Source organism: Pongo pygmaeus, chromosome 11 (genome assembly GCF_028885625.2).
Source record: "Pongo pygmaeus isolate AG05252 chromosome 11, NHGRI_mPonPyg2-v2.0_pri, whole genome shotgun sequence".
Lineage (NCBI taxonomy): Eukaryota > Metazoa > Chordata > Mammalia > Primates > Hominidae > Pongo > Pongo pygmaeus.
Window position 1 is genome coordinate 65,393,992 of NC_072384.2, and position 26,099 is coordinate 65,420,090.

At 39.3% G+C, this 26,099-nt stretch overlaps 1 protein-coding gene across 6 annotated transcripts in view; it reads right to left on the bottom strand.

Annotated features, from left to right (window-relative positions):
* Positions 1-22,200: 22,200 nt before the first annotated feature.
* TTC21B (tetratricopeptide repeat domain 21B) overlaps positions 22,201-26,099 on the bottom strand; it is an 80,206-nt gene continuing 76,307 nt past the window's right edge. For 3 of the 6 annotated variants that reach the window (XM_054478073.2, XM_063647609.1, XM_054478076.2), the window contains 2 exons: positions 24,559-24,626; positions 22,201-23,231 (listed from right to left, as the gene is read on the bottom strand). In XM_054478073.2, the coding sequence (XP_054334048.1) occupies positions 23,154-23,231; positions 24,559-24,626 (146 nt within the window). In that variant the 3' untranslated portion in view covers positions 22,201-23,153. The remainder of the gene's footprint in view (positions 23,232-24,558; positions 24,627-26,099) is intronic. The other 3 variants (XR_008501060.2, XR_008501059.2, XM_054478074.2) reach the window with 3 other exon arrangements.

The following is a 26,099-nucleotide window of genomic DNA, read 5'->3' on the forward strand; positions in this document are numbered from 1 at the left end:
ATGTGCTGATGAGAAGAACGTGTATCTACTGTTGTTGAATGAAATGTTCTGCTGATGTTGATTAGGTCCATTTGGTCTAAATTGTGATTTAAATCCAATGTTTCTTTATTGATTCCTGTCTAGATCATTTGTCTAATGCTGATAATGGGGTGTTGAAGTCTAAAACTATTATTATATTGGAGTCTATCTCTGCCTTTAGGTCTAATAATATTTAATTTATAGATACCAATGTTGGGTGATATATATTTAGAATTTTTAAATCTTCTTGCTGAATTGATCCCTTTATTATGTTTTAATGACCTTCTTTATCTATTTTTACTGTTTTTTGACTTAAATTCTGTTTTATATGATATTGATATAAGTATAGCTACTTCTGCTTGTTTTTTTGTTTTCCATTTGTATGGAATGTCTTTTTCCATCCCTTTACTTTTAGTCTATATATGTCTTTACAGGTAAAATGAGTTTCTTATAGGTAGCATATGGTTGAGTCATATTTTAAAAAATCTATTATATTTAGCTAGTCTATACATTTTAAGTGGAAAATTTAATTTGTTCACATTCAAGGTTATTATTAATAAGTGTGGACTTATCCTTGTCATTTTGTTAATTATCTTCTTGTTATTTTCTATCTTTTTCCTTTCTTTTTTCCTTTCTTTCTTTCTCTTTTGTTGTTTATCATTGTGGTTTGGTGTTTTTCTGTAGTGATAACATTTGGGTTCTTTCTCTTCCTTATTTGTGGGTTTGCTTTACCAGTGAGTTTTATACTTTCATGTGTTTTCATGATGGTAGATATCATTCTTTTGTTTCCAGGTATAGAATGCCCTTGATCATTTCTTGTAGCTCTGGTCTAGCAGTGATGAATTTCCTCAGTTTCTGCTTGTTTGGGAAAGATTTTATTTTTCTTTCATTTATGAAGGACAACTTTGATGGGTATTGTATTCTGGGCTGGCAGTTTTTTTTTTTTTAAATCACTTTGAATATATCATCCTATTGTCTCCTGACCTGTAATGTTTTTGCTATACGTATTTTTAAAAATCCCCAGTTAGTCTGATAGAGTTTCCCTAATATGTGACTAAACACTTTTCTCTTGCTGTTTTGATAATTCTCTTTGGTTTTGACTTTTACCTTATTATGCCTTGGAGAATAACTTTTTTGACTTATATCTATTTAGGGATTATAAACATCCCATGTCTGTATGTCTAAATCTCTTGCTAGACTTGGGAAGCTTTCAGCTATTATTTTGTTAAATAGGTTTTCTATGGATTTGGTCTCTTCACCTTCTGGAACACCCAAAATTCATGTATTTAGTTGTGTTATGGTGTTATGTCACAGGATTTGTTCATTCTTTTTTATTCTCTTTTCTTCTTTTCAAAAAATCTGACTGGGCAATTTCAAAAGACTTGTCTTCAGGTTCTGAGATTTTTGCTTTTGTTTGATCTATTGTTGAAGCTCTTGGATGAATTTTTAAAATTTCATTCATTGAATTCTTTCTTTCCAGGACTTCTGGTTTGTTCTTTTTTATTATATCTATCTCTGGTGAATTTCTCACTCACATACTGAATTGTTTTTCTGATTTCTTTCAATTATTTGCAGTGTTTGCAATCATAGCTCACTATGAACTCAAGTTCCTACTCTCAAGCCTGCCTCAACCTGCTAAGTATTTAGGACTATAGCCTGCAGTGTGCTGCCATTCCTGGCTAACATTTTATTTTTATTTTTATTTTTAGCACAGACAAGGCTTTGCTATGTTGCCTGGATTAGTTTCTTGTGTTTTTATGTTGATAACTGTACCTCCAGTGTAACAGTCACTTCTTCCAATTTTTTTTTTTTTTGGATTAGCTTTTACAAGGGAAGGGATTTTTCCTGAAGATACATCTATGCTGTTGGTTGGGTAGGACAGTAGCTTTGATTCTGGGTGCATGCAGTAGTGTAGTCTCCATATGATTTATTCAGCTGCAAACAGCATCAGTTGTGTTTGTGATTTCCTCAGTGGTTTAGGTTGTTGTTGTTAGTGGAGGCTATGGTGAGGTTTTGTTGAGGATGAGGATTATAGGTAGGCCAGTCATCAGATTCCAGTCACGGCAGCAGTAGACCAAGCATGCCTAGCCTTGGGTTCCCAGTTGGCGTATGCAGTCACCAGTGTTAGTGGGTTGAAACAGGCCAATACTTAGGTCTACAGGTGGCTCAAGTGCTGCAGTGGTAGTGGTGGGTCAGTCAGGTGAGTGGGTCCTTGGTCCCTGGATAGCATGTGTGATGTGGGTGATGGCAGTAGTAATGGCAAGACAATCCTTGGGCTCTGAAGTGACACACATTGGTGTTAGTTATATCTACAATGAGCTGGGTATGTCAGTGCCTCGTTCCCTAGGTAGTATGTGCAGTGGGTGCTGCTGTGGTGGTAGCAGCCCTAGGACGACTGCACAGAAGCCAGTGGTGGTGGACAGGGTGAGGCAAGCCCCTAGACAGTGTTCTAGGGCACTGGAGTTGGGGGAGTGCCAGGCCAGGTAGGCCTTTTTCCAGGGACCCCAGGAATGTAATCAGGCCCTGGCTATGGTGGGCAGAGTGGAGTGACACTCAGGCTCCCAGTAGAGAGCTTGGGAGTCTGCTACAACAGGGGTGGTAGGCAGGGAAAGCCTGCCATTAGGGTATGTCCAAGTATGCTGCAGTCCTGCTGTTGGGGTAGAGGCAGAGTTTCTGACAGTAACTATAGCCACAGGCAGGCAGTTCTTAGGCTGTGTGGGAGGAGGGATGCTTTAGTCCCCAATGGCAGTGGCAGTTGTATATCAGCTGTAGTAGCAGCAGGGAAAACTAGTTCTCAGGAAATGTGCAAATGCGTGATGGCAGCCCTGCTGCTTGGTAGATGGAGTCATGACCAGCTGCATGTGTTTTGGCTTCTGGTGACAGCAATAGTGGCTGTGGCTGGTGATAAGAGAGTCTGTCCTCAGAGTGTGATTGCAGCAGCCCTGCTGCTGGGGGCAGCGTCATTATATGTGGTAGCTGTCTCAGGTAGGTGGTTCTCTGGCCGTAGAGAGCATGTGGTTTGGCTTTCTTTGTCCTGGGAGAGCCTCCCTAGGGTGCTGCACCATCGTTTACCTGGCATACAGGGCACTGTGTGTGCTGGAGTGCTGGGGACCCTGCCATTCTGCTGAGTCTGACTGGTGTTATTGCTGCTACGGCTCTCTGGGTGGACACAGAATGGTGTCAGTGGGGCTCCAGGGATGTGAAGGTGCAGGGGCTCTTGGGCCCCAGGGCAGGATACAACCTCCAATGGGTTCTAGGCTCTCAAAATGGCCCCATGGTGAATCTGCTTAGGACTTGGTGGGTGTGTTGGACCATTATGAACTCCCACTCTAGAGCAATGCCTTTGTGTCATCTCCAGGCACGTCCCCATGTTATTCTCAGAGCCTGTGATGGGGTCTCCCATGGCTAGGGTCTCAGGAGTCCATGGTGAGAATATGGAAAGCTGGGTATCTACTGCTTACCCTTTTCCTGAACTAGGGAGCCTCTATGAGCTCCCAGCTGATCCCAGCTGAGCTGACTGCCTCCCTTCCTCCTCCTTCTATGCCTCAGGTGCTTCCTGTTCCTTCTCTGTTGAATTTCAGTATTCTCTCTTAGATGCTCTATTCAAAGTTTGATTATGTGCTTGCTATTTTCGTTCTTGTCTGTGGAGGAGGTAAGTGCCAGATGCCTCCAGTCAGGCTTCTTGAAGTTCCTCTCACATAAGTCTTTATGTCCTTCATGACAATCTTACTATTCCAATGAGTGAATGACTATATGACAAAACAATCTCATTATAGGTAGACATCATAGTATCACAGTGGATACTATGGTAGGCACCATGCCCCTATTCAAAATCAAGGCACTCATTTCCCCAGATGCCAGGAGTATTGGCTGCTAATGGCTCATAGCTAAACCCCTCTCCAAGCATTGGCCTTGGATTAAGACTATATTTCCTCCTGAAGAGAGAGTGGGGCAGCCTGTGTACAATGCGGGGCCAGGACCAGGGTGAAAAACTGGCCTTGAGTGCTAAATTTAAGCAGGAGCCAAAAACTCAGTAATCAAAATAAACAATATTTTAATGTAATATTTTAAAAATAAAAAATGCAAAAGTTCTGTAATTATCAAAATATCACAATTTTAAATAAAGATATAATCAATATGACTGATTTTTCTCTTTGCTTGAGGCTCCAATATGGCTCCCCAAAACAGTTTATTTTAAAGCATTATTTAAAAAATACAAACCAATGCAAAAGTGCACCCTGAACAAAATACTGAAATTTTTAAATAAAGGCTGACTTTTGCATTAATTTAGGTTTAAAAAATAATAATGCATTAAAATATTATTTATCTTGGCTACTGAGCTTTTTGACGCCCTCTAAATTTTGTCCTCAAGGCAAGTGTCTCACTCTTCTTATGTAGTCCCAATCCTGGCAGATTGACTCAGGGGAAACCAAAGTCTGTCTCCTTTGCCTTAAAGGGAGGCCATGGGAGGCCATCCCATCAACATAGTCCCTTTGGGATCAGCTGAAGCCTTCCTTGTGACTTTGTTGCAGTCCAATCCTGCTTTTCTCCCTCCCTTACCAGCATTATTCCTAAGAGTATCCCGCAGGCGAGTCTCTGAGTCTGTTTCCTCTAAGACCTCCCCAGAGAAGACAGGTGAAAACTGAAGTTCACAGAAGGTGAGGAACTTGCCCAAGCTCTCAGAGCTCCTATGAGATGAAAACCCAGGTGAGACCAGGCACAGTGGCTCATGAGGGTAATCCCAGCACTGGGAGGCTGAGGTGGGAGGATTGTTGGAGCCCAGGAGTTCAAGACCAGCCTGGGCAACATAGTGAGACCCTATCTCTCCAAACAATAAAAAAATTAGCTGGGTGTGGTGGGTGCACGCCTGTAGTCCCAGCTACTTGTGGGGCTGAGATGTGGGGATCACTTGAGCCAGAGAGGTCGAGGCTGCAGTGAGCCATGATCATGCCACTGCACCCCACCCTGGGTGACAGAGCAAGACCCTGTCTAAAACAAACAAACAAACAAACAAAAAACAAATCCCAGTCAAGTTAGTATGACTTTAAAGCCAGTGCTTCTCATTATAACATTCTATAGGCTGGGGCCAGAATTTGTGGCTACAGTCTAATAAGTCAAAGGTAAAACAGAGATACCAACAATCCCTATGCACACTCTCAATTGAATTTCCTATTTGCGGACTAGAAATCAGGTTCTCTGATTTCTAGGAAGTGGGCCTCTGATTATATCAGACCCTGTGGTCAGCAGAATAATGCCCCCATCCCCACTGAAGATGTCCACATCCTAATCCCTAAAACCTGTGAATGTGTTAACTTACATGGCAAAAGGAAATTTCAAGATGTGATTAAGTTAGAGATCTTGAGCATATGCTGCATTATCCATGTAGGCCCAAATATAATCACAAGGGTCCTTATTAGGGAGAGAGGGAGGCAGGAAAGTTAGAGAAGGAAACATGATGACAGAAGTAGAGGTCACAGTGATGTGATCATGAGACAAAGAATGCAGGCAGGCCTTAGAAGCCGGAAAAGTCAAGGAACACAGCCTTCCCTACAGCTTGCAGAAGGAAGGGAGCTCTGTTGCCCTTTGGTCTTAGCTCTAAGACCCATTTTGGACATCTGACCTCCAGAAGTGTAAGAAAATAAATGTGTGATGTTTGAAGCCACATAGTTTGTGGTAATTTTTTATAGCAGCAATAGGAAAGTAACAGACCCCTAAAGCAGTGTTTCAGCCCTGGCATTATGGCATCACCCATGTGGCTCTGAGATGTAATGGATCCCTAACAGAAAACAGGTAGGACCACCAGAGCAATTTAATGAAGACTTCTCAGTTGTATTATATTTTTAAAAATTTAAAATGAACTTGTATATGTGGAAAGATTGATGATCTGTACTGACTCCAGATGGTCATGTTCTCCTGATGACAGATGGAAGTCCAGGAGAGGCGGGGCCATCTACAGGAAAGCAGGAGAGAAATGATTGATATAGGAAGCCAGCACAATCCAGGAACTCTTTATACAAGCACAATTTTTACTTTTCTGATTCTCCAGTAGTATTTTTTGTATTATGGAAGGAGATGAATATTCCTATTTTTTTAATATGGAACTAGCTGTACTGTTATTTCTCTTTCCTTGCTGTGCTAGAAGAGTCTGGAGTTTAAGCTCTTCTTGTATTTGAGCAAAAGTTAATGTTTTTAGATTCTTTTTGTTGATTAGACATTTGGATCGATGGATCACTAAGGTTTATTATAAAAAAGTTAAAGTTCAAGGATATTTCTTTTTTTTTTACACTAGTTGTAAGGAAAAGGACAAAATGCCTTGGCTAGAAGCCAGAACAAGAGAATTTGGAGCATCAACAAAATATGTTGAACATAAAACAAGAGAGTAGGGTTTCACTCTAGGCAAGAAAGCGGTTCTCCCAGGGGGATGAACTAGAAAAAGGGAAAGGAAAGTATCATGTGTATATGAGTAGGAAGATGAAGGAAACAGGGAAGGAGGAGGTAGTTATAGTTAAGCGGATTGGATCTTAAACAACTTTGCCAATGATATTCTTACCCTGAGTGTATGCCAGCAAGATATGGTTCTACTGCTAGTGACCTCATAGAAGCAGAGTCATCACTGGAGAAAGCCATAGTTCTCATCCTGATGGGCATCTCCTGCCCCTGAGGCCTCAGCTGCACTTGCCTTCTGCATCTCCTGGGGATTTCACTCCATCAGTTAGCATCTTGTTTGCTGACTTCCCTAAAGAAATGATATGTATTAATATTAGTCTGTTATAACATTGCTATAAAGATACACAAGACTGGGTAATTTATAGTGAAAAGAGGTTTAATTCACTGAAAGTTCTGCATGGCCGGGGGCCTTCAAAATTTACAATCATGGTGGAAGGCAAAGGGGAAGCAAGCTACCTCCTTCACAAGGCAGCAGGAGAGAGAGCAAGCAAGCAGGGGAAATGCCAGACACTTATCAAACAACCAGATATTGTGAGAACTCCCTCACTATCACAAGAACAGCCTGGGGGAAACCACCCCCATGATTCAATCCCCTCCCAACAGGTCCCTCCTTTGATATGTGGGGATTATAATTTGAGATGAGATTTGGGTGGGGACACACAGCCAAACCATATCATGATGCCTATCCATTTCTTTGAATTTTGTTTGGTTCCTGACTGACTTATTCTTACCTCATGATGCCCCAGGATATATGTGAGCCCAAGAAAATGGGATTAAGGTCCGACTTAGTAGTGTGGCCTAATGAAAAATCCTTGGGGCTAACTGGAGCCAAACTGATTTGATACCTTCCCAGCATCTCTCCATCTTTTACATGAGCTGGGACAATGGTTAATGGCTCTTTTTATATAATAATTTAAAAATGTGTAAATATAAGGGCCACCTAGCACATAAAGAAGGAATATAAAGGTCAAGGGTCTTGTTGTATATCAACATGGTCTTTGAGAATTGCTTATACTCAATTTTGATAAGCCTGGCTCTTTATGGCTCCTTCTTCCGTGATTTGGAAAAGTGCAAGCCTGGGCAGCTGTCAACTCATTGATACTCTCAGCAGCACAGGACCAACTAAACTCTTAGTTTAGTCATGGTGATACCTAGTGGTTGTACCGTTAGGGTGGTACAGCCCTTGGTACTGTCCTAGTTTGGGTTTCTTGGACATTTGGAGAAATAAAACAGATGGGAGAATTATGATTTTAAACAAATAATTTACCATGTTGCAAATTTCTTTATCAGTGAAAGTCCAGTAATTTTCTACATTGTTTAACTAAAAGTTGTGGGTTTTTAAATGAAGGTGTTCAACTAAGCTAGCACTTGAGTGAATTAAAAAAAAAATTGGACTAAATACTGTGGAGGGAGAAGTGCAAAAGGATCAGATAACACGTTGTAGTGGAGCCTTCAGGCTGTCTGCCCAGCAACCTTCTTATCCATAGATGTGGGCCTGTGTAACCTGTGTCACCTGGTGGCCTCCTTCCTGGCCATATTGGTGGTGGGGGTTGGGGACTAAGAAACTACACATCATTCTCTGCATGTGGCCAAACTTACAACATGGGAGTAGTGAAACGTCTGTGAGAAGTGAGAACTAGTGTATTAGCCCATTTTCACGCTGCTAATAAAGATACCCAAGATTGGATAATTTATAAAGAGAAAGAGGTTTCATGGACTCACAGTTCCACATGGCTGGGGAGGCCTCACAATCACAGTAGAAGCTAAGGAGGAGCAAGTCACATCTTACATGGATGGCAGCAGGCAAACAGAGCTTGCACAGGGAAACTCCCCCTTATAAAACCATCAGATCTTGTGAGATGTATTCATTATCATGAGAACAGCATGGGAAACACCTGCCCCCATGATTCAATTACCTCCCACGGGCTCCCTCCCACAACACGTGGGAATTCAAGATGATATTTGGGTGGGCACACAGTCAAACCATATCACTCTGCCCCTTGCCCCTCCCAAATCTCATGTCCTTACATGTCAAAAACAATCATGCCTTCCCAACAGTCCCCCAAATTCTTAACTCATTTCAGCACTAACTCTTTTAAAAGTCACAGTCCAAAGTCTTACCTGAGACAAGGCAAGTCCCTTCTGCCTATGAGCCTGTAAAATCGAGAGTAAGTTAGTTGCTTGCTAGATACAATGGAGGTACAGGCATTGGGTAAATACAGCCATTCCAAATGGGAGAAATTGGGCAAAACCAAGGGGCTACAGGCCCCATGCAAGTCCAAAATCCAGCAGGGCAGTTAAATCTTAAAGCTCCAAAATAATCTGCTTTGACTCCTTATCTCACATCCAGGTTATGCTGATGCAAGATGTGGGTTCCCATGGTCTTGGGCAGCTCTGCCAGTGTGGCTTTGCAGGGTACAGCCTCCTTTCTGGCTGCTTTCATGGGCTGGCGATGAGGGCCTGTGACTTTTCCAGGTGCACGGTGCAAGCTGTCAGTGGATCTTCCATTCTGGGGTCTGGAGGATAGAGATCCTTTTCTCACAGCTCCACTAGGCAGCACCCTAGTCGGGACTCTGTGTGGGGGCTTCCACCTCACATCTGCCTTCCACACTACCCTAGCAGAGGTTCTCCGTGAGGTTTGTCCCTGAAGCAAAACTTCTTCCTGGACATCAAGGCATTTCCATACATCCTCTGAAATCTAGGTGGAGGTTCCCAAATCCCAGTTCTTGACTTCTGTGCCCTCACAGGCTCAACACCACGTGAAAGCTGCCAAGGCTTGGGGCTTGCACCCTCTGAAGCCACAGCCTGAGCTCTACCTTGGCCCCTTTTAGTCATGGCTGGAGTGGCTGGGACAGAGGGTGCTAAGTCCTTAGACTGCACACAGCAGAGGGACACTGGGCCCAGCCAATGAAACCATTTTTCCCTCCTAGGCCTCCAGGCCTGTGATGGGAGGGGCTAACTTAAAGACTACTGACATTCACTGGAGACATTTTCCCCATTGTCTTGGCAATGATTCACATTCAGCTCCTTGTTACTTATGCAAACTTCTGCAGCCAGCTTAAATTTCTCCTCAGAAAATGGGATTTTCTTGTCTGTCACCTTGTCAGGCTGCAAATTTCTTAACTTTTATGCTCTGATTTCTTTATAAAACTGAATGCCTTTAACAGCACTCAAGTCACCTCTTGAATGCTTTTCTGCTTAGAAATTTCTTCCACCAGATTCCCTAAATCATCTCTCTCAAGTTCAAAGTTCCACAGATCGCTAGGGCAGGGGCAAAATGCTGCCAGCCACTTTGCTAAAACATAACAAGAGTCACCTTTGCTCCAGTTCCCAAAAAGTTCCTCATCTCCATTTGAGACCACCTTAGCCTGGACTTTATTGTCCATATTGCTATCAGCATTTTGGGCAAAGCCATTCAACAAGTCTCTAGGGAGTTCCAAACTTTCCTACATTGTTCTGGTTTCTTTTCAGCTCTCCAAACTGTTCCAACCTCTGCCTGTTACCCAGTTCCAAAGTTGCTTCCATGTTTTCGGGTATCTTTTCAGCACACTGCACTCTATTTAGTTCCAATTTACTGTATTAGTCTGTATTCCTGCTGCTGCTAAAGACATACCTGAGACTGGGAAGAAAAAGAGGTGATATGGTTTGGGTATGTCCCCACCCAAATCTCATCTTGAATTCCCATGTGTTGTAGGAGGAACTCAGTGGGGGGTAATTGAATCATGGGGGCAGGTGCTATTCTTGTGATAGTGAATAAGTCTCATAATATCTGAGTGCTGTTCTTGTGATAGCAAATAAGTATCATAATATCTGATGGTATTATAAGGAGGAATTTCCTGCACAAGTTCTCTCTTTTTGTCTGCTGTCATCCATGTAGGATTTGACTTGCTCCTCCTTGGCTTCCACCATGATTGTGAAGCCTCCCCAGGCATGTGGAAATGTAAGTCCCACTAAACTTCTTTTTTTCTGTAAATTGTCCAGTTTCAGGTATATGTCTTTTATCATCAGCATGAAAATAGACCAATACAAGAGGTTTAACAAACTCATAGTTCCATATGGCTGGGGAGGCCTCATGATCATGGTGGAAGGCAAAAGCTACTACTTACATGGCGCTGGCAAGAGAGAATGAGAGCCAATAAGTTTCACAAGATCTACTGGAGAAGACCAGGTCTGCCCAATATGAGGGCTTTCCTTCTGCCTGGCACAGTGCCTGGCATAGAATAGGTCTTCAGTGAATATCTGGACGGATAGTAGAGTGAACACCAACATGCAGAAAGTATCAGAAGAAAGGCATAGAGTCCTGCCCACATTCCAGTCCCTGGTTCCAGTTCCTTCCCACCTCTCAGCTCCAGTGCCAACTTGAAGAGTTACATATAACTCAGGCCATCCTAAGTTGGTTTCCGCTACTTGCAAATTATAGAGCGATCACTGATAATAATGGTCTCTAGCTTGGGGGAACTTGGAGTATACTTTTAGACAACCCGAAAAAAAATTATGTATTTGTGTAACTGATTCCTTCTCTTTACATGTGTGTATTTATATATGAATGTGTGTGTAGATACATGTATATATTTATATGATATTATTTTTGGATATATACATATGTATATATAAATGCATATATAAAAATGAATTGGGCAATTTAATCAATGTTCCTGAGCTCCCTTTTTATCTCTAAAATGAAAGGGTTAGATTCAATGATCTAAAATTTTAAAAGTACATTCTTTCCAGGAATTATGTAATTGCTTTGTTAGAAAGTCACCAGAAGGTATACTGTTGCTAGAAAAGAATGCCCAGGGAAGCCACTTTGGGAATTCACATACATGCTATGTTTTGTCATTACTGGAAATAGTTTGGCAGCTCCTCCAGGAAGTACATTCAGAGGTATTCACATATTCTCCATGGAGGCAGATGTCCGGTCTAATGACTGTGATGACTGAGGGTGCTGGTAATGACAGTTCAGGTAGAAAAGCAAAATTTAGTTAAGAAACAGCAGTAAGAGTTTTCACTGTGAACTGGCCATGAAGATAGATCCAAAAGGAGTATCATGTCACTGTCACTATGGATAGAACATTGGTGAGGATGACATACCAAACCTTTCTGAAGCATCAGAAAGGTAGATAACCTGCAGTTGCAGTCCCCAAACTTGGCTGCCCTCTTTTTGGCTGGGACCTCAGTACTCTTCTCACATCAAGCATGGGCATGTACCAGGTGTTCAATTAGTACTGAGTGGTCAGTTAAGCCAAACTGATTATAACAGTCATCAGTGTTTCAATCAGGTGCTTCATGTATATTTTCTTACTTCACACTGTTAACAATACTCTTTTTAGTTTCTTTGTAAAAATTAGGAAAGTGAGACCTAGACAGCTTATGGAACTTGCCCCAAAACACACTGTTAAATGGCAGAGGAGGTCAACCCAGGTTGTTTGACTCCAAAGCCCATTGTGTTACCCTGCCTCTCTCTTCTCAGCCATAATTAGAGGCAAATGAGAATAGCACAAAGCATTTTTCCTTATACTTATTTTAACTTACAACAACCCTCCATAAACTATTATCCATTGGAACCACAATATTCTTGTGAATAACATCATCTGCCTGGAAAATAAGGTAATAGGATTATAAATGTTTCAGAAAAATGTACCTAAGTATTTTCACAATGTGGAAAATACATGTGGTACTCTGTATTTTCAGAGACATCTGAAAGGGCCATGCATCTTCTCTGCACTGTTCGCATGCTCTCTCAGCTGTTCGTGTGGGTTTCACTGGCATGCATCATTGCTCCCCCTTCTGTATGCCTAAGGTAGGGCACTTCTGCCACCCACTGAAGTTTGGTTCTAAAAAGGTAGCAGCTTTAAGGGAATAGCAGAGGGGTTAGTTATTTTTTCAAATGAGTGTGGAGAAAAAGCAACCGAGCAGGCTCTTCCCAGATGCCTGTTTCTAGTCAGCAGGCTGCTTGAATCCCCTGGTTGAACACATTTCAGTCATCCTGTGCCTAAGGAGAAAAACACCACTCCTGGCTCTCGTCGCTATGGTAACTGATGCTCAGCAGGCAGTTGCAGTTTCATTTAACATAACTGGCTTTTAGAACTTGAGGGGAAACTATGCTTTCATAGAAGAGAAAAGGGAAGATGAGTGGTTTAATTAATGTGTCTCAATTTAACATGAAGATACAGGTCACTTCCACTGTTTGACCATACAGTGTCTAGCTCCGCTTTATATCTGTATCAGATCTAAAGCTTAAAAGGATGGAATATGTTTCTCATCGTATGTGAAGTGTACAGTGGGCAGAGGAGGAGAAGCAGGGGTTGTGTTAGACCCTTTGCGAAAGATTTTTCACTTTATAAAAATCATCTCGGCTTGAGAGTGTATAGAAGAATTGCTTTCTCTTCTCTCATCCACAAAGGAGGCCTGAGAGATGGGTTGCTAGGCAACCTCACACCGAAGACTGGGGCGCTGTGGAATTAACATAGCTGACCTCCCCATCAGCTCTGCAGCTCTGCTATTCAAAACGATTTTATGAGACTGCAGGACTCAAGAAAATAGAAATAAAATATAAATACAAAAATAAAGAATAGAGGATATAAATCCAACTTTTTCAAGTGAAGACTAGGATTCACTCAATGAGAAAAGGTAGCAGTTGGAAACGGCAGGTTGAGGGGAAAAAATAGTATTAGTTGCTATAAACCAGAAACTTGTATTTTGAATAATATAGGAAGAAAATTTTCCTATTTCTTTAGAAATGTTTATGGCTGACAGTTAACCTATCACAGTAAAAGTGCTGAAAATACTTAAGGTCAAACAGAAAAATCAGTTTATAATAATGTAGATCTACAACATATTTTTAACAAAAAGCTCAACTCTCAATCCTTACCACGTGATGGTTTGTTTAAGCTCCAGAGTCCCCTACTCTCCTTCCTGCCACTATATCATCAATATGGTTGGCGTGGGAAGGGATGGCATTTATTCTGCAAGTAGATGAATATTTGGAAGGAAATTGCAAAGCTGATCCATGAAACAGAGCACACACTCTTATCAGCAATAAATAATTTCGTTTTTTTTTTTTTTTTAAAGACAAGTTTTGCTCTTGTTGCCCAGGCTGGAGAGCAATGGCGCGATCTCAGCTCATTGCAACCTCCACCTCCTGGATTCAAGCAATGATTCTCCTGCCTCAGCCTCCTGAGTAGCTGGGATTACAGGTCCACCACCACGCCAAGCTAATTTTTGTATTTTTAGTAGAGATAGGGTTTTGCCACGTTGGCCAGTCTGCTCTCAAACTCCTGACCTCAGGTGATCCACCTGCCTCGTCCTCCCAAAGTGCTGGGATTACAGGTGTGAACCATTGTGCCTGGCCTAGTTTGATTTTTGAAATACGTCATACTACTGGGAAATGGTTCTGGTAACATTTTAGGATAGGTTGTTAAATTTATCAACAATAAATTAAAAATCAACCAAAGTTGGTGGCATTGTGCGAGGTGGGAGACTGAAAACAAATTCTGAACTGGTTTTTGTAGATTTTGTAGACTTGTTTTTGTTATAAGTGTTTGGGTGAAGCAATTCTGAAACCATTTTAGGTAGATTATAAGGTTGAAGAAATGGACAAATAGATTGAGGTTGTTAGGATCCAGGACCACACTCTGGAAAAGGGTCATACAAATAAGAACTAGATGTCAGTGTATGTGAGACTGTGTGTATGCACAGTATTCGTGCAAACACCTGTATGTCTATGAGTATATGTGTGTCTATGAGTACATGTCTGTATATGCATAGGTACGTAAGCATGCATATGTTTTCCATCTTCTGAAAGGATCTAGAAGCAATTACACCCTAGTAGCAATGAGCAGACTTAGCACTTGGATCTTCATCTCTAACACCATTCCCAATAAAAGGAACCAGGGCTCCTCAGAGAAATGGCTGATTCCAAGGTTGAGGCAGGGAAATCAGAAGTTGAGCCTGAGACACCTTGTTATGATAGAAAGTAAGAAAGTGCTCAAAAAAAAGAAAAATGAACAATGAGAGCATATCACAAGGACACAGGAACCAGCCTGAAGAGGCTCCTGCTGGACAAATCTGAAATAATTTGAGCACCAAAATAACTAAAGACATTAATGAATGATGAAATATTGAAAAAATAGAATTTCACAAGACTGTATGATGTTAAATATTTTTAACAACAACAAAAAGCTCAAATCTGAATCCTCGCCATGTGCTAGTTTGTTTAAGCTCCAGAGTCCCCTACTCTCCTTCTATATTAAACAATGGATAAAATTATTTTATCCAGGAGGAAAAAAAATAAAGCTCAACTCTCAGTCCTCGCTATGTGATAGTTTGTTTAAGCTCCAGAGTCCCCTACTCTCCTATATTAAATAATGGATAAAAATGAAAAGCAAAAACAACAATAAATAAGCAAAGGTGGGGCTCCTGCTTACGGTAAAACGCTGAGTACTAACTGCTGGGTACATGTGGAGCCTTTATTACCCTCACAGCAAAGATGGGACTAGGCAAGAATCATGATTAATCCAGTGGAAAGTTTTGAAGAGGAGCAGGATATTTGATCTACAAGTTTCTCCTCAAAGATTGCTTATTAGTTGCGAGAAAAAATATAACTATGTAGTGAAGAAATTTGAAGGAGTAATCAAAATTAATTCACAAGTGAGGGCAGATAAATATGTGTGCTTCCATATTTGATACCCTGAGGACATACTACTTATATAGCATTATGGCCAGGGATGTTTAGCTCAAATTGAATCATGATGAAATATCAGACGAATCCTAAATGAAGAACATTCTATTACAAAAAAAAGAGGGTGAGGGACATTTTCTTCAAAAAATGTCTATATTGTAAAAGACAGAAAGGCTGTGGATATGCTCCAGATTAAGCAACAATAAAGAGACATGACAAGTAAATACAATACCTGATTCCAGAGTGGATCTTGACTGGAGGATAAAAAAGGACTTTTATTGGATCAACTGGTGGTAAATGATATGGATTAAAGTACGGTATCCATGTTAACTTTACTGAAGTTCATAACTACAGTTTGATTATATAGGAGTGTACCCATATTTTTAGGAAATACAGACCACTGAAGTACTTAGGGGTACAGGGATGTGTACGATGCTTGTGACTTACTTTCAGAATCTTCAGAAAAAAACATCATATGTATATATGTGTGTATACATATGTGTGAGTGTAAATGTATATATAAAATTCATATACTCACACAGGAAGCACAAATGATAAAGCAAATGGTTTAAAATACTAGCAACAGTTTAATGTTTACCTTAATATACATGGTATTTGCAATCTTATTCATGCAACTTTCTGTACATTTAATTTTTTTCCAAATAAAAAATTAAAAAATTGTTTCCTTTTTGTAGAAACAAAATCATTCTTATTGAAACTTGAATAATGAATATTGGGCATTTAAAAAAATCTACAAAAACAACCACCCAGCACATATATTTTATAAAAGGCAGTAGATTTATGTGTTTAACAAAAGTAAGTGACATCAGGATCTAGACATGTCGTTTGTCCCGTTTCCTCACCTTGACTCTTCACATGGTACGTATTCAATCATTTTAACTTTGCCCTTGCTATTTCTCAATATCCTGCGCTTGCGCCCACCCAGAGTCCCCCTCAATCTATCCTCTGCAATTTGTAACTTAAGTCAATGTGAAAAATTGGACAAAAAAATTCTTTAGGAAACTATGTAAGGGAGGGGTTTTTATTTATTTACTAGAGCAACTTCACATATTAAACTTAAACTGTATGAAAAGAGCATTTTTGTAACTCCTTAGCATTTTAGTGCATTCTTTTTCCTCAAAGTTCTTAAGCTTACTGTGTTTTTCAAAGAAAGTTTAATCTGTAACTGTGAAAAAGGACCTATTGCCCTGACTCGAAATAAGTGAGGATACTACTGAACATTTTGCAGCTCTGTCCTCTGTGTTTCAAGCGGTTTTTTAAGGTTCTTACATCATTTACCCATTAAAAATAAAACTAGGCTGCTTTTGGTGAAAATGGAAATAGTAATTACCTTCTTAAAATACCCCCTTAAAAAAAAAAACAGGATTTCTTTTACATTGCCAAAAGAATTTGTTTGAAGGAAGATAAATATAACATACATACTATTTGAAAGCAGCCTGGTTTAAGGATTGCCATCGAGTCTCATGTTATACCACTCGGAAGTAAGACATTTAGAACCTGCTCATTACTCTGCATCCCTCATTTACGGGATCAGATTGCTTTTATGGGCATTGTGCCAGATTCATTGATGTGCACTGTAAGGCAGATTGCAGAGTGAAACATTTTTCTAGAAAACATCTGGTTCTTAAGAGGAGCATTAGAAGGTGGGTAGCACATTTTTTATCATAACTGGGATTTATCATGTTACAGTAACTCCCCTCTAATCTGGCAGGCAGAATTCCAACAACCACAACCAGGAACCTGGAAATATGTGAAAAATACCTCAGAGTCCAAAGAAAACAGAGGTCCAAGATCCTGTGCATATGAAGGAGTGGTATTGCCCTTAGCTCAAAGACTATTTTATTCATTATAAAACTACTGGAGCCAATTAGCATAAGGGTTCCTGAAGCCGCCTTTATATCAGTGACTCTGCAGTTCCATTTGTTCCTTCACTCCCCTTGCAAAAACTGTGCACCCCCCGGACGCCACCATTTTTCTACTCAGGTTTTCCCCTCCTCTCTTTCTTGTACCTTCAATATTTACTGGCTTTTTTTTTTTTTCTCCATAGATGTCCAAGTAGCTCTTATATTAAAAGACAGACTTCTCACACCCTTATGGACACATCACTCTTCACCCTCAGCCTTATTTCTAAGAACTTTTCTATACTGACTCTAGTTCCTCTCCTTCCATTCGCAGGGCTTCCAATAGCCTATGAGACAGTTGTATTCAAATTAGAAAAGGGAGTCCTCCTGCATGGAGATGCAGTTGCAGAGTGCTAAGACTTGGAGGATTTCTGCCTCCATCTCCTGCGCCCTTGGCTGGGTCACTCTGTGCAGTGCACACAATGCACGCACGACCACACGTGGAGGCTCTGCAGGATTTCAGGTATTTCCACTGGCTTCTAATTTAATATTTGGTAGAATCATCATTAAAACTCTGTTACTGGAATAATGGACTAAAATTACAGAGGACTGGGTTTGCTCTCAATTCTTTATGTAATTGCAGGACTATGCTCTTACACATCCCCGCTGGAACTCTTACGTTCTAGTACCACTTCTGTCACCACTCCTACTACTACTTTCTGGCTTTTTTTTCTATCTTTCACTTCCTGAATCTCTATCGCTGGCCATCGAAGTAATATAGATTGCATTTTGCACTAACAATTAATAGTAAAGTGTGGTATTGAGAGTTGAAATGTCAGCTTTTGTTTAGCTTTTTCTCTTCGTCTGTGTTCAGAAAAATAACTTTAAACAGCAAAAAGCAAGTTTGAGAAGGCTGTTCTCTAAAAAACAACAAAAAACTTTTTTTTTAGTGTAGAATATATGTGAATTCCAGTTAACTTTTACAGTGGTAAATAAATATTTCATCACTCAGACATAACTATGTTAACAACTGGGTTTCATCTAGTTTTGTGTATTCTTATATGCATCTATAGTTTTGGCAAATGGATATATTATTATTTGAACAGTTACATTTTCCTCTTTATTCACTTATTTTGTGAGCATTTTAACAGTTAAAATCTTTCAAAAATTTTTTTTTTTTTTTTTTTTTAAGACAGAGTCTCACTGTTGCCCAGGCTGGAGTGCAGTGGTGTGATCTTGGTTCACTGCAACCTCTACCTCCCAGGTTCAGGCAATTCTCCTGCCTCAGCCTCCCGAGTAGCTGGCACTACAGGCACACACCACCATGCCCAGCTAATTTTTTGTATTTTAGTAGAGACAAGGTTTCACTATGTTGCCCAGGCTGGTCGCGAACTCCTGGGCTCAGGCAATCCGCCCGCCTCGGCCTCCCAAAGTGTTGGGATTATAGGCATGAGCCAAAAAAATTAAATACATAAATAAACCCTTGAAATAGTTTTCAATGACTACCTAGTACTGTATTATTGGTCAAATCTTATATATTTGACAACCTCATGTTGGATGTTTTGATAACCAAAAGCAGCAAAAAATTCACTGTTACAGTTTTTAAAATTGGGAACCTTTGAGAAAATTCCAGAATATTTCCTGTGATAAATTTCTCTACATGGGATCACTTGGTTAAACGAGAGACTCTTATTTTGTGCTGTTTTTAGAGAACAGCCTTCTCAAACTTGCTTTTTGCTGTTTAAAATTATTTTGCTGTTTAAAGTTATTCCCTTCAAGAAGGCTGTGCTACACTTCGACGAGCAGCGTCCGAATGTGGTGGTTTCCTTACACCTTTGCCAACCTTGCATCTAAAAAAATCTGTCAGCATGAACGCTGTTATATGATCCTATTTTAAAGCTATTCACTTGTCATCTCTGGTCACAAACTAGGATAGCTCCTGTCAGATTCTTAATTGGTCTTTTGGTTTCCATAGTGATTCCATTATCTACTTCTTCTCTAGTGCAAAGTTCAACCTGCTTCCTCAGCTGTCCATGCATAAAAGCCGTCCAGATTTGCTCTAGGTTCTTGACTTCTGGGGAAGAAAGCTATTTCCTCTTGGGACCCAGTTCACCATACTAGCTGAATTAAGGTCAAAAGTACATTAAACTTACAACTGTGTCCTTACCATGAGGGGGGGCAGGTGTCCAGATCCCAGATCTATGGAAAATTCTTTCATTTCTGTTGTGTCCCCCTGCTTCCATCCTGAGTGTAAGTCTCCAAACTTTCATTTAACATGTCATGGTCATTAGTTCCTTCAAATACTAGTTCAGAGCAGTCTGGAATCAAGACTGCCTAGTTTGAGCTCCAACTGTCACAGATCTTGGGCTTGTCACACATAAGGCAATCAAATCCTTAAAGAAGAAAAACATCAGAGGTAGTAAGTGCTGCACAGAGTTTAAAAAGGATAATATGATACAGAATCACAGGATGGCTACTTGAGATTGTGGGCCTGGACAAGAACACGGCCTCTTTGAGGAGGTGGTGATAAAGTGATACCTGATGGAAAGAAGGAGCAAACCTGGAGAAGGAAGCTCAGAGACAGGAAGCGGGGGTGAAGGGAGGGACAGGAGGAAGAGAATTCTACACTGAGGAGAGTAGGACAAAAGCAAGCTCAAGGTGGATAAAATGAGATGCTGCATGTGGAGTCTAGCATAATGGTTGGTGGGTAGAGAGAGAGGAAAAGAGGGAAGTAGTTGAAGAGGAAAAATGAGAAGGGAGGCAAGGAGGGAAGGTATGAATGAATGAGAATCTCGAATCCTGTAGGGCTGAGCTCTCTAGGGGACTTTACTCATCCTTTTCATCTTGCTTTGAACTGCATTTTCTCTCTCAGTTGCAATTACTACTTGGCCCTATTCTGCTTATAAGAGGAGCTACTATTTATTAAGAGCCTAGTGAGTCAGATTCATTATAGGTTTTATGTAAGTTCCCTTTAATCCTTACAACCCGAGGCAGGTTATTATCCTTATATGCTTGTTTATGGGTGAGAAAACTGAGGCTGAGAGTGTGTAACTTGGAGAAAGATGAAACATCTAGGTAATGGTAGAGCCAAAACTTAAATCCAGGCTGGTCTGATTTCAGATCCATGCTCTTGACTGCTACACTATACTGCTCCTCAATTAGACTGCTCTTTGATAGTTTCTACATTTGTAACAGCTGTTCATTCCACTCAGTCCATCTTGTTCTTCATTATTTAGCTATCTCTGTGATACACCAGTTTCTTCTGCTAGCCAGACGTAGACAAGATCACTTTTTATTATAGAAACAATATCTCTTAGTTATAGAAGGCATCTTAATATAATAAATAAGGCAGAGGCTTTGAAGTTGACTGGGCCAGTATGGAATTCAGGTTCTGACACTTTTCTCTGTGACGCTGGGCAAATCATTTAGTCCAGGTCTCATCTTTCTTATCTGAAAAGTGGGAATATTATTTCTCTTAACAGCTGACTGAAAATTAAAAGACATAAAGTAAGGAAAGTCCCTAAAATAGCATCTAACAAATGGCAGGTGCAAAATAAATGGCTGCTTAAGAAACAAAAACAAAACCTTCCTCTCCTCTTACAGATAGGAAAACTGATTTGGAAATGTCTTGCTGAGAGAACAGATGCTCTATTTCTCTATCCAATTTCCATGATTCTAGCATCCCATGATGCAAGTTCATTGGAACTACTAAAGGCATTCTGTTAATGTGATTTCTGCCTGAGTCAGCTCCGGCTGCAATAATAAAATATCATAAACTGGTGGGCTTATCAACAAAAGAAATCTGTTTCTCACAGTTCTGGAGGCTGGAAGTCTGAGATCATGGTTCCAGCACCACCAGGTTCTGGTGAGGACCCTCTTTTGGGTTGCAAATAGTTGACTTCTTATTGTGTCCTCACATGGTAGAAAGATAGCTAGAGAACTCTCTGGGATCCTCTTTATAAGTGCACTAATCCCACTCGCAAGGGCTTCAGCCTTATTACCTAATTATTTCCTAAAGCTTCACTTCCCAATACTATCACATTAAGGATTAGGATGTCAACATATAAAGTTTGGGGGACACAAACATTCAGTCCATAGCATTGTCCTTAAAAATATCCACTCAGGCTGAAAGATATTTCTCCACCTCAATTAAAGAAAAAGAGGTGTTTCATGATTCCAGATTTGTAAAACAGGGATAATAATGCTGGCACTTTAGGTTTGTGAAGATCAAATGTAAGGAATATAAAAGTATTTTAACATATATGAAGTGACTTATAAATTCTATTATTAAACATTCTATGAAATGCCATAAATAACAGCTAGGTGACAAGGCGGCCAGATCACTTGAGGCCAGAAGTTCAAGAGCAGCCAGGCCAACACGGTGAAACCCCATCTCTACTACAGATACAAAAATTAGCCAGGCGTGGTGGTGTGTGCCTGTAGTCCCAGCTACTCAGGAAGCTGACGCAGGAGAATTGCTTGAACCCAGGAGGTAGAGGTTGCAGTGGGCCAACATCGCACCACCGCACTCCAGCCTGGGCTACAGAGTGAGACTCTGTCTCAAAAAAAAAAAAAGAAAAAAAACAACAAAAAAAACCCCCACAAAAAACTGTTTTGCTAAGTGAAAAGAGGAATAATTGGAATTTTATAACATAATTGAAATTAAAGGGATTTTGAAAAATGGGAGAAATGATCAGAAACAAGAGAATGGAGTTCAAAACAAACACAGGACATTTAATAAAAAGCAGCAAATGACTTATAAATACTGTTTATTGTAAATGCAAATAAAATTGAGGACTGTGTTTACTACAATTTTAAGGAAAATTGAAAAAGATGTAGAGGAGAAATTAAAAATAATGCTAAGGATTAAGTTTAGATGAGGTTAAATTTAGTGTAAGAGAGTGAAAGCTTCTATGCCAGGGTGCTGTTAGACAGAGCTGGGTAAAAACCGTTGCCTTCACATAGGGTGCTTTGTGACTCCCTGCTGACCAAAAGTATTTGGTCACCCGTTACCATCAAATGTTACAGTGTCTGAAATTATACCTGCAGACCAAATCTTCTAGGCTAAGGTTAAATATCTCTAATAAGGGACCTATTTAAATTGAGATTTCGGGTCCTGATTCTTTCTTAAGACCACAATGACCTTGAAAGCAGGAAGAATGAGCTCAAGAAAGGAAAGGGAAACACACACTCTTTATCCTTTTCTAAAAAAGGTTTTTTAATGAAAGTTACATTTTCTGTGCTATAGCACCACCCATTAACATTACAAAATGCAGGGGGAGCTTACCCTGATTTTGTAAAACTTACCACAGCTTTTGAGTTCCAAGAGGAATATAAACCATATATTTATAAAACCTTTATTAAAATATACATTTAATATATATATATTGTCTTTTTCATGAGTTATTTACAGGGAGATTTATTCCAATCTTTGCAACAACATAGAATACAACAAAAACAGGCTGGGTGCAGTGGCTCACGCCTGTAATCCCAGAACTTTGGGAGGCCGAGGCAGGTAGATCACAAGGTCAGGAGATCAAGCCCATCCTGGCTAACATGGTGAAATCCCGTCTCTACTAAAAATACAAAAAATTAGCCGGGTGTGATGGCACATGCCTTTAGTCCCAGCTACTTGGGAGGCTGAAGCAGGAGAATCACGTGAACCCAGGAGGCGGAGGTTGCAGTGAACCAAGATCGTGCCCCTGCACTCCAGCCTGGGCAGCAGATCAAGACTCTGTCTTAAAAGAAAAAAAAAAAAGAATATAACAAAAACACTTTAAAAGAGAACAATGCATTTTAAATGTATTTCCTGAAATAAACAATATTCCTTAGAAAAGATACAGGGTATTTAATTACCTAGATTTTAACAAACAAAATATTCTTTATAGAAATAATTATAGTCTTTACCACAGTCACCAAATCTGTAACCTAATCAAAACAGTCAAATAGACCAGCTCTCATTCAACTCCATTAGGAAACACCAATTTCACATAGTACTTCTCTTGATGTACAGCAGCAACCTCTGCTGGAGAAAAAAGGGTATACTTCTAATAAAGCACTGAGCTCAAACCTGTTTTGAACAGGAAGAACTGAAAGTTAGATTTCTTTCATTTCCTGTTAAACCAACACCTAAGTTAAAATTATTTTCAAGGTCTTAAAGACGCACGGGCCTTATCAAGTATATCCTTTCTGATTTTTGGATAAGTTGGATGTGCTTCAAGAACCTGCAAAACAAATAAAGAACCCATAAAAACTTGTAACTAATGATCAAAAACTACGGAGTTACAAAATTTACTAGAAATGAGCATTACAGTTAAGATTTCCTTGTACTAATACTACAACAGCTATAACACTTTTTAATGGTGGCATTTTAAATGTAACATGATGACTCCTTTATATTAATGGTAGTTGGATGAGAACAATAGAATGTAAATATCAAATGTAGAAAATAAAACAAATATAACTGCTTACCTAATAGATGAGTTGTATAAAACAATTATGTATCAATGATTTAAAATATTTTTGTAATTTGGCTTTTCACTCATATTTGATAAACCCTTAGAGAGTGACTTTTATACAGCAGCACACATTAGCTTTACCTGAAATGATCTTGAGACATACGTATTTCTAGATCTACTGAGTCTAAGAGTGGGGAGATGCTAGTTTTTTTTTAATAACTCCAAAAATGATCCTAATATATAGCCTTACATTAACACAAAACCCTAACCTGGCGGAAATACTGCTTTACAGGGACTCAGTAATCAACAGCAATTACTAAGGCCAAGTATTTACTGTAATGATGCTAACAGATCGCTGTGTGGGATAAGGGGCATTACAAAATTCTTTTCTAAGGAACTTTTCTTGGAGGTCCTTACAATGTTTAATAGAATGTCTTATATGGAATATCAACGGGACAATGTATATATAAAGAGACTACAAATTCTAAAACTGTAATTTAAATATTTGTCATTTTAGTAGGTGATCATTTACTAGGGGATGAATTACAGAATGTAATTGAATGACTTCTAATAGAATTCCTTTTTATCTCTAATTGATCAATCTGAATTCTCTAATAACCAGACTCAGATACATTCACAAGAACTTCTAATCAGAACAATGATCTGGAGAATCTATACTGTCTTCAAATATCTTCTAACTTAAAGACTGAATTTTATTTAACATGTTTCACTGGTCTTTGTCTTTTTTTTTTGTTAAAGTAAAAGTCTCTTTTACTCCACCTCTTTAATCCTACTCCTTTCCATACATGTAAATATTCTATGGTTTATTGTTTAATATGTACCTTTCAGTGGTCTTTGTCTTTAAATTGACATAAACATTTTATTATTTGATCTCAAAGTAAAAATATGTTTTTTATTTAGGTGAACATCATTTTCTAAATTTTGAACACTGATAATCTCCCTAAACATACTCGATAAATCATTTAACTAAAATAATGTATCCTCTATTTCTATTCACATACATCTGGAGATTTAAAAAAGTAGGAAATTGTGCATCTGAAAAATTTTAAGAAATCTAAATTTAAGTGTTTACCTGGTGACATATGTCAATTGAATCCACATATCTTTTTGCTTTTAAGTAATTAAATGCCAGTTTGTATCCTGTTAAGACAAAAACCATAAAACAGAATGATGGAGTAAACTGCTACTATTATTTTTCCTTGCCTCCTCCTCTCTTTGTTTACTCACTAGAGAATTTGTAAGGGAGGCTGGTGAACGAACAACTAAACTACACTATACAGAGAAGTTGTGTGATAATAGAAGGCAGAGTGACACAAAAGAAGTGTAAGAAGAAAAGAAAGTGGAGTTGGAAAAAAGGATCACAGTGAATACATTCATCGGTTAGAAAGCTGCCATCCCACAAGTCTGGTTTCTATAACTTACTAGAAAAGTCTCATTTATTTCAGGTTATAGTAAAAACTCATCATAGGGCAGTAAATGACAACACAGCCATTCATTTATACAGTACAGATTTATTTAGCACTTACACAGGCAAACTGATGCCTACAGTTATGAGGTTTGCATTCTATTAGGAGAAAAAGTAAATTTTTAAATAATTGCATGAGTAAATAAATAATTTCAAAACTGAGATAAATGTTATGAAAGAAAGATCCAGGCCAAGTGAGTTACCATAAAGAACCTGAATCGGGGAAGAAGAGGGTATCAAGAGATGTCTGAAATCTGAAGAATGAGGCATAAACTAGGCTAGGGTGGGAATCAAGGATACTCTCAGACAGAGGAAACTGCATGGATTAAGGCCAGTGGTAGGACACATATGGAGTTAATGAACTTGGAGTATAGCGAGAAGACAGAGCACATAGGAGAGAGACACAGAGGAAGGCAGATTAGTCATCAATGACTGGTAAGAATTATCACAATTACTGATAGTGAAATGCCACACTTCTACTATCAACAATTAGAAGAATGTTTAAGACATTCCTCTTAATGGATGTTGTTCTCCTGTAACATGCTATAAAAATGAGAAAACTAAGAAGACAAGAAAAGTAACAGCAGCTGTGCACTCAGTAAACAAGATATAATGCAATGTAAAATAATGTGTAATAATAAATATCTCAATCTACCTCTTAAAAATATGAAATAAGAAATGTGAATAGTGCTCTTGGGCTCTAATAAAAGTACCAAAACAAATGTTTAAAATTTTAAATGTTTGAAAAGAATTACTGGCTAACATTATCAGATGGTAGTAAAAAGAAAGAAATAGAAATGATCTAAAATTCACACTATTTTATATATAGTCAGGCACTGCATTGATGATGTTTCATTAACAACAGACCACATACATGATGGTGGTCCCAAAGATTTTAATACTGTATTTTTGCTGTACCTTTTCTATGTTTACATACACACATTGCTTATCGCATTCATGACAGTAACATGCTGTACAGGTATGCAGCCTAGGAGCAATAGGCTATACCAGATAGCCTAGGTGTGTAGTAGGATCTACCACCTAGGTTTGTGTAAGTATACTCTAAGATGTTCACACAACGATGAAATTGTCTAACGATGCATATCTCAGAATATTTCCATTGTTAAGTGACACATGACTGTATATAT